General features: G+C 45.1%; 1 protein-coding gene across 6 annotated transcripts in view; it reads right to left on the reverse strand.

Moving 5' to 3' along the window:
- The window catches only part of LIMCH1 (LIM and calponin homology domains 1), a 173,831-nt gene extending 165,623 nt beyond the window's left edge, over window positions 1-8,208 (reverse strand). For 3 of the 6 annotated variants that reach the window (XM_071743659.1, XM_071743658.1, XM_071743657.1), the window contains exon 1: window positions 7,869-8,206. In XM_071743659.1, the coding sequence (XP_071599760.1) occupies window positions 7,869-7,964 (96 nt within the window). In that variant the 5' untranslated portion in view covers window positions 7,965-8,206. Of the gene's footprint in view, window positions 1-7,868 lie in introns of all 6 variants that reach the window. The other 3 variants (XM_071743660.1, XM_071743656.1, XM_071743663.1) reach the window with 2 other exon arrangements.
- Window positions 8,209-9,796: the final 1,588 nt, after the last annotated feature.

The following is a 9,796-nucleotide window of genomic DNA, read 5'->3' on the forward strand; positions in this document are numbered from 1 at the left end:
AGTATAGGGAAAAGATATCATAGATAATTTTTCCTTTCAAGCTCTTCCTGAAACTCGCTCTGGGATCACACAGGGCAAAAATCCCTGTCTTATTTCCAGCATGAACCAGGACCATGGAAAAAACTCTGTGAAGGAGAGTATAATGAAGAGCATTTCCCTCTTACCTAACTCATTCAGCCATACAAAGCAAAATTAAAGAATTGCTTCCCCTGCCTCCACCACACTGCTCCTTTGGCTTGTTAAGTGCACTGTGAATCACTGACAATAATACCAGAGCCAACAAGCCACAGCAGTATTATTTTTCAAAATCTTAGCTTGTCAAAGTTGATTTAAAAATCAAGCTGTCTTTGACACAAGGCATGAGACCTCAAAGAGCAGAAACCAACAAAAAGGGTTTCTCTTAAAATAGGTAGATGAAGCAGATTTTCTCCTTTCCTCACTACCTAGAGAAGTCACTAGACTAATTTAAATCAATTGTAACATCAGATCCAAGATATACTCTTAACTACATTGTTATGTCAGTCATTCTGCTAAGGTAAGGCTTATTAGCAATAATCATTACATCAATATACATGCAATAAAATATCCTAGTTACCAGTAGCAAGTTATACTAGAACTGAAAACGTTGACTATCAAGGTAAAAGGTTTTTACAAGCAGCTAATACAACAACAACAACAACAACAAAACTTCAAAATTCTGAAGAATTAATCCTGCACATTATCCTCAGAAGATCTGAAAAGCAAGGGAAATAATTTCAATTCCACTTATAGCAGTGCACAATTAATTAAATATAAAAAAATTAATTTTACCAAACCAAGGAAATCAGTCATGTCTACAGTTTTCTAAAATAAAACACGTATAGCAAAAATAGTGAGGTTGGAAGCTGAACATTTCACACTGCCTTGAGGAGTTTCTACAAAGAAAACTCAGTAGCATACCCTGTAAACATCTGCCATAAGCCAAATGAGTGTTGCTTTTGTGTAGAGAAGGATTTTGCTCTTGTGAACAGGCTCTACAGATGCTCCATAAACAAGCACTACAACAACATAAGCAGACAATGAAGTACCATTAAAAAGAATATTAAGTGATATTCACTCACCCCTGTCAGTAAGCCATAGGTGCACACAGCATCTCAGGTCAGCAGGGACCTCTAGTCCTGCCTCCTGCCCCACTCATGGGCAGCTCTCAGGTCCAACAAGGATGTTTCAAACTCTGGCCAGTCAGGAGTGAAACCTCCCAGGGATGGTGATTTCCCAACCTCTCTGGGCAACTGCATCAATGCTCAGCTGGCCTTGAGGTAAAGAAACTTTTCCTTATGACAAGTCATAGACTTTCCCATTTTAGTTTATGACAAGTATCTCACCCTCCTGCCACGTACCTATGTGATGTACCTGGATCTATCTTATCAAAATCCTGCCTACAGGTACCATGGGCTGCTGCCATATCCCCCCCCCAAAAAAAAACACTTCTCCCTAAGGCTAAACAAGACCAGCTCTGTCACTCTCTCCCTCTCTCAGGGCAAGTTCTCCAGCCCCAACAGGCCTGGGGGCTCTCTGCTCAGCTCCCTCCAATTTATCTATGTTGTTTCCACATTATGGGCCCCAAAAATTAGATGCAGCATTTCAGGTGGCCTGGAAAGTGCCAAGCAGATGCAAACAATCACTTCCATCAATCTACCAGCTCCAGAACACTCACTAACCCCTCATGCTGCCAGGACACCACAGACTTGTGCCAAGCCTGCTGTCCCACAGGTCCTCCCAGGTCCTTCCCAGCAGAGCTGCTGCCCCAGCAGTCACATCCCATTCTGTCCCAGGCACAGGGAGTACATTTATTCTGTTTAGAAAAATATAAGGCCGGGTGTTTTGCATTTTAGTCTGAGGCACGTTGCAGTTCTTTGCATTCTCACAAGGCTGTCTGGAGGACATGGGCTGCAGCCCTTTCACCTGAGACAGCAATTAACATAGCTGGGAGAAGTTTCAGCTACCAATTTTGAAGTTACGTTATTGGTGCCATAGTAATTGTTGTAGTCACTGTGATCTAAGGGACAGCATGGGGCAAGAAAAGACAGTACTTTCTTCTTTAAATGATATATTGCAAGGAGAAGGAGCAAAAGTTTAGATCTTCAGGGTCTGCATGCCAAAATACTCATACCTTCTCCCTGTGCAGCTGCCCTTTTAAATTACACTTCTCACCCCTATAAATCTTGCTTGTTCTGTAACATTGTTCCAAAACTGCTCTTTTTGGGACGTTTGCAGAGAACCAAAATATTCATCCCTGGATGAAAAGCTTCTAGGCTGGTAGGTTTTTCAAACAAATATAACAGAGTTTTTATAACCTATCAAGAACTAACACTTACCAAATCAGCAAACACATTTTAAAACCTAGAAAACAATCTGCTGTATCCATCTGTTACTTTTCTCCATATTTGGGAAATATTTCATCTTGCTTTCTAGAAGACTAATACTTTTCCTTTAAAAAATATTTTAAAACATAGTTAACACTAGTAGAACAGGTAGAATGAGGTAACATACTTGTGTTAACTGATCTTCACCACCAATTGCATAATGGCGTTCCAGGCTCCAGTGTTAAGATCTTTTACCTATTTTAAAATTTTAGTAATGAAAGGAGAAATTAATTCCATTTTAAGACAATTAACAGCTCTGTCCTGCATTTCCTGACATTATCCCTTTATCAATAGTATTGTTGTTCTGATTATTCTCACCCCCATGCCAAATGCGACTTACAACATGGCTTAAACAGATCTCATGACAAGGGAATGGGGTCCACATATACAGGACAGGAGGTCAGCTGCCAGGCAACTGGGAGAGGAAAAAATCTCAAGAAGGTGGTAATCTGACAGGGTCAGAGAACTTGGGCAGGTTCTTCTACTCCCTTTAAATCAATTTAGTTTCCATTCCACTGGATGACTAACTTAGCCACAATGAAGAGCATTCCATCTGCCCTGTCCACAGTTCCTAAATGCTGCTCAGAAGGAGATGTAAAGACAGAAGTGAAGAATTTCTCTCCATGTCTGCATTCATTTCTGTTTAGGACCAGCATCCAGTCACACACATTTTGGCTTTTCATGGTTGCTGTATCAACACTGTGGCAACAACTAATCTGGACAAATTTTAACTTTTCCACAAATAAGACAACTTGTCTAACTCATATGCATAAGTTTCTGATAGTCTGAGAACACACATGCTCATCTTCATAAATTCACTCCCTGAAGTGGCACACAAAGGTTCCCATGTGGCGAGAAGCACCATTGTTCTAGGAACTGAATCAATATTCACAGTAACTTGAGTCCCTATTCCGGGATCTAAAATCAGCTCCACAGCAAAGTAAGAGTAGATGTAGGAGAAACACTCCTACAGGACACAGGTTTACTCATGTCTTCAGTTAAGCAGTTAGCTTAACCAATACTTTTCACCAAAAGCTTTGAGGAACTAATATCATACCACATTTTGAAGGTTATATAAACAAACTTGTGTATTCCTCAAGTTCCAGGCCCCTACAGCAGATATTCCAGTCAAGTCACTTCACCATTTAGGAAAGATTTTGTCAATAAACTACCTTTACCTCCTTTGAAGTTACATTTTTGCAATGGGAGCCAAAAGCCTTATCTCTCTTGTACTTCATCCACACAAAGAGAGACACCCTGAAGAAACCTTCCAGACTCCTGGCACAAGATAGTCTCAAGAAGTTTATTTGCCTGAGTCACTTCCTTGGTTTCATGCCCCTCATACTCTTCCACAGAGACAGTGGTGCAGAAGTGACATTGCTGCTCTGATCTATGATGTGACACATCCAGAAGCACTAAGGAATACACCTGGCCCCACCACTTCTCCTGGAAGCAACAGCACTGTTACCAACTTAAAACAGCCACCACCTTCAGTACAGAAATGTAACACAGGTAAGTGTGTTGCTGGAAGGAAAAAAGAAAATAACACACATCCACACACTAAACAAAGCCCTCTGGCTGGCAAATTTTTCCTTAACAAGAGAATTCTCAAGGGGAATATAAGTAGCAGACTGACAGGAAGTTGATGGGGTTCAGCCTATACATACCCAGAGGGATCAGCAAAGTAAAGCACTGACCACAGGGGACAGAAAAACATGACTCGTTTATTATTACTGTACAACTATAAAGGAAGCATTCTTATCAGCTGGCAAAGTTTCTAAGGAATGTAAGTCTATGGAAAAGCCATCCCTAATTGAACCAAGTCTCAACAATAAGGAGAGAGCATATTAATGAGGCAAGGGTAGGAGGTACGATGAGGAGATAACAATACCCTCAGGGGTTACACTGGTATTAAATGTGACTTTATTACTGTATTACTCTCTTATGAATCTTGATGGTAAAAATAAGTGTTTATACAGATGTTCTTTCAATTATCAGTTATTCTAGTTTAAACATACATAGAGGGAACCTTGACATTTTAAAATTACAAGCTATTAGATTAAATTAGATTTGCTGTTTTGCTGTGGTAACCCACCAGGCTTTACAAACCTGATATGTTCTTTCAGTGAAACTGAGATGCGTTAATTGGAATGAGATACCATCCCTTTAATAATGCAGATTGATGTAGCTCTCTCACAGGGTTTTTCATTCGGTGTCTTTATTTTAATTCTTCTGAATGCTACTAATATGATTCATTTTATCATGAAGAGGGCATTCCTCACTTATGTAGCATATGCCAAGCTAAAGTCAATTAATAGGATCAGTATACTGTTACACAGAAAGATGCACAATTGATATTTATGCAAAATTAAGCAAGGCTGAACTCTGGTTTCCTACCCAAAGTGACTAGTGATCAAAGCGGGAAGTCCACACAAGTCCAAAATGCCACTTTCTACAATGTACAGATGTCACCAAATCTATCACTGCTTGAAATACTTTACTACAAAACACAGCCTGCTAAGATACATTAGCAGGAAGAGGCACAGTTCTGGCCCTTTTTCCCCATTTAGAACACCACCTTACTGCTTACTGGTTCACTGCTCCACAGAGAGACAAAAGAATTACCAGGAACCACCCAAAACTGCAATGCAACTTGGACTCCCCTACCCTGCAGTGTCCAGATGAAAGTAACACTGCCAGAGGAAAAAGACTGCTGGCACCCCACAGACCTGTTCTGGTGAAAGGTTACAGACCAAAGGAGCTGAAACATGACCCCTAAAACCTCTGGACTAGAGGAAGGAAAGTTCATTCCCCTTTATCACTTCACATCTTGGCTCCCCATCTATAAAAAGAGGACAGCCTCCCTTTCCAGACTCACCAGAGGAGAAATGCACTGCAGACCACAGGGTGGATTCCTGTGAGCGCTGTACAATTGTGACAGTGCTCACATGAGGATTTAAACCAGATGAGATTCCAACCAGAAAGTCACACAACTTAATCATTAGAAATAAAAATGCACAGCAAACTCTCTTCATTTTTGTTTAAATTTCCTTGTGTGGCATTATTTTACAGCCTAAGACAGGTTTTAAGCTGTCTCACAACACCAACACTCTCACTAGCTTGCCTTCTCCATACTAGGGAGGTTCATCAGCTCTGCTTGCAAACAAAATGGTTTATTTTTGTTTGAGAGAGATGTCATTTTAAATGGTCAGAAGTGAGCTGCAAGACACAACATACTGGACATTTGCTAACCTCTCTAGGCCAAAGAATAAATTGGTGAGAGACAATTACAGAGCCAGCTGAAGCAGATGGGTCTAGTAGCCAGGCACAGCATGACCCCTATTTCTGGTTTTCATACGAATCAATACAACTTGGCACACAAATGTTGATACCTACAAAAAGAAATAAAATTTAAAAAACGAGGAATGTTAAGATCAACATTTCTTTTCAATAACTTTGAACTAAGATGCCAAGTTCTGCATAATTTACCCAGCCCAAATCATCCAGATTTAGAACGGTGAATACTGACCAGACTGGAAGAGATAATAACCCTCAATGCTCCAGTGCTTAAACCAAACTGGGATTAAAAGGAAATATAATGTGTTAGGCAAATTAAGACACATTTGCTTCACTGGCAACTTCCTTCTTCTTTCTCTTGGTAGGAGCATCCACTGTGGGCATTGCTGGAAAGACAGATGCTTCCCTCCCACCCCACAGCCATGGCGATGCTCCAGGCTCCCAACACACTCCCGCAAGCAAGAGGATGGTGGCAAAAGTAAGAGGACATTGCAGCTTTGTCAGTCACGCATCAAGCAGATTAAAAAAGTGGAGGAGGCAGCAGAGGAAGTTACAGACAGCTCCTTTGTACACAAAGACCTCCTCAGGCTTGCATGGATGGCACAAGGACTTATGAGCCCTTCTGCTCAGCTAACCAGGCCCTGGGTCACACAAGAACAGGCAAGAGACCACCCGTCATGGGAAACTCCGAAATAAATTGCCCCAGAGTTTCTGGGGTTTCTGCTCTTATACAGTAAGACTTATTATAGTCCCTTAATTATTATCATGCCTGGAGTGATTGCTGGCAGCTTCATTACCTACGGAGAATTGCTTCACCATTGAGTTCTTGGCTTCATTAGCAGTCAGCAGAACTCACGGTCACAAGTGATTTTATGTACCATAGGTATGGCAGGGTCACGTGCCTCTCTCTTGGCCCTGTACTGTACAGAAGGATATATAGAAACTACCATATTCACCTTCCCAAGATGACCAGTGTTTATATGCACTTCACTTTTCCTCTTCCAGGCTGCATACTCACCTGTCCTTGGTACAAAAGCCCTTCTTTTCACATTCCTCATTGTTCTTCTGCCTCTAGTCCCACAGTAAGACAGCTTACTGTGTCACTGCCAATTCCCTGAAGTCTGACACAGCATTACCTTTCTGGCTGCTATTGGAGCAAACCATTACAGGCTGAAAAAATCACAGAGCATCAGGGAATCTTAAAGTCCAAACAATTTCAACAAGAATTTGCCTAACCACTGTCAGAAAACAGACTCCACCAAGGCTTACTGAAAGCTGCCTACTGAAAGATTAAATTCAAAGCCTGCAGCTGAAGGGAGCCATTACCCTGGTATCTGGTTTATACTACCTTCACGCGTGTTCTGTACCGGCAATCAGAGGAAGAGCTATTTAAAGTGTCTCTATTGTTATATGTCTAAATATTTAACTATTACATTTCACTCGCCACCTGCCTGTCATTGCATTTTATGGCACGAGCAAAAGCAAGCAGATCTGTTTTTCTGCCTTGTCTGAAGAGCGAGACCGAACGCCTCTCCTCGGTTCGGCTGAGCGAGGATGGGACCAAGGGCTGCAGGGCTGCCGGGGAGCTCCCCCGCGGGACACTGCTGCCCCAGGACCCCCTCTGCGGGACCCCCGCAGCGGTGCTGACCCGACTCCGCGCACTGCGGCGCGCTACCTGCGCGGCCGCGGCCACCAGCCAGGGGCAGGGGGGGCTGGCGGGGAGCAGGGCCGGAGGTTTTCCCAGCAGGGCGGGGGGGGCTCGGCCGCCCCCGGCAGCAACGCTGAGGGACGCGGCCGCGCTGCGGCTCCGCGCACCTGCGCGGCTCCTGTTTACAGCCGCCCCGTTCATCCCAACTCCGGAGGCGAGGAGGGGAAATGCGATTAAGAGATTAAGTTTGGAAGAGATGCGCGGGGGGAAGGGGTCCCTCCAAAGACGCGCAGGCTGCGCGGGGGCTGCGCAGGGGCTCGGCGGGCCCCGGACGCTTTTTTTGCGGCGAGCAAAGTGGGTGTGGGGGGGTGGAGGGAGAAGAGAGGTGGGGGGAGGCGGCGGGACGCAGCTCGGCGTGGAATAAAATGCCTACGGACCCCGCGACGAGGAGGGGGAAGGACACCGGGTCGTCCCGATGGGGGTCGGGCACCCGTACCCTTGCCATCCCGCGTTCTTACCTCGATCCACTTCTGAGCCTCGGTGAAGGCCAGCTCAGGCTGTGGGGTGTCGGGGGGAGGCTGAACCTCTCCCAGCTCCAGCCCGGGACTGGCCATCTGCAGGGGCCCGGCGCGCCGCGGCTGCGGCGGGGCAGCAGCCAGGCACCGAACCGCCAGCCCGAAGGGAGCCGCGGCCGCAGCCGAGGGGACGCCGGAGGCCGCTACCGGCCTCTCCTCCCTGCCTGGCAGCCGCCGGGGCGGGGGCCGGGGGCGGCGGCGCTATGCAGCCCGGCTGGCTGCAGCCCGCCTGCGGTAACCTCTCTCCGCCGGTGCCCCGCTCGCCCGTCCCCCCCGCCGGTTCGGTCCTCCCTCGCCTCCCGCCCCGCCCGCCCCGCCGGCGGAGTGGAGTAGAGCTGCGCTGCGCTGAGCTGCCAGCTAAAAATAAACAGACGGGCGAAGCCGCTTTGCCTTCAGCCCATGCAAATGCCCGCGCCGCCGCCACCGCCACCTCGCCGCCAGCATCGCATCGCATCGCAGGCGGTGCGGTCACCGGGGAGGGGGCGGGGGGTTGCAGGATAGGCGGGTATCCCTCGGGGAGAGGGGAAACGATGGCGAGGCCCCGCCGGCTTTGGAGGGTGGGGGCAACCGATGCTCCTGGAGGGCACCGAACGGCCCCTGTGCTTATTGCGGCTGCTGTAATTAGACATTAATTAATGTTAGGGCACGGAGCACCTGAGAGCCTCCAGCCCCCTGAGGAGGGGAAGGGCTTTGCTCTCCCGCCCGGACCCTCGCCCACCTGCCCGGGGACCGTGGGGGTCCTGGCCCAGGAGGAGAGCTCCGGCAGGTGCCTCTGCCGCTCTGCAGGCATCTCCTCATACGACTCAGGGGTAAGAGAGGCCTTGAAAAAATGTTTGAGGGTCAGCGCGGTACCGAACAGCGTTTCTTTCTTTCAAAAGCAAAGCGGGCAACAAGGTGTGCTCAAAAAATGCTCAAAAAAATTTTTTTTTTTGTTTCCCTTTTTATCCAGGGGAAGAAAATAAAACTGTCCTGCAGAGACTTACACACCTAACTTGTGTCATGTGAGTACTCCCAGCTCAAACAGATGCTTTTCAGTCCAAGGTTAAGCACAGAAGTTTCTGGAAACAGGGAAGAAAGTTTTTTTCACAAGGCCTCTTTGAAGCCAAATCTTAAAAATCTCTACGCATAAAGTTTTGAAGGATGTTTACATTTATTCAAACATAGAAAGACATCTGCATACTGGAAACACAGGTCCCCTACTAAGGGTTCTTTCAAAAGGGGTCGTAACTGGTTGCATTTTCAACTTGTGACAGCTGTCAACAAATTTTGACCAGCTACAAACTAGGATCTTCTTCTCAACATGACCTTCTTTGAGGCATGACCTTCTCTTAGGCCTTATTTCAAAATTTGGGATTTTGAGTCTTGTTTATTGTTATAAATTAGTCAGAAAAAAGAATACTAACTCTTCAAATAAAAATGTATCACATAAATGTGTATATTTAGCTCTATTTACAATCTGTGATTTTGCCTTTATTGTTCTCTATGGTTTTTTTCCATCTTTGTTTATTGATCAAAATTTGCTGGAATAATAAAAGGTCTAAAAACAGGAGATGAGTTTATGGGAATTTTTCTGAGAACTGCAACTAGTTGAATGGTAAACTAATCTCAAACATTTAAAGATAAATAATGAGTGTATTTTGAAACACTTATGCTAACACAAACTATTTTATTATTCTTGTAATATTTAAATAACATTGATGTATATCAGACATCAATTATTCTCCCAGGGTAGTGCTAGATTAACAATTTAAAATAATTATCCCACCTCATTTTTTTTATTAGCATGCAATATCAAATTAATTATTTTGTTGTCTGGTGATCTCAACATCATGTCTCAGAAAACTAGAAGCACTGGAAGGGTCTGGGGTGAG

The sequence above is a fragment of the Heliangelus exortis genome, chromosome 4 (assembly GCF_036169615.1).
Source record: "Heliangelus exortis chromosome 4, bHelExo1.hap1, whole genome shotgun sequence".
NCBI classification, from domain to species: domain Eukaryota; kingdom Metazoa; phylum Chordata; class Aves; order Apodiformes; family Trochilidae; genus Heliangelus; species Heliangelus exortis.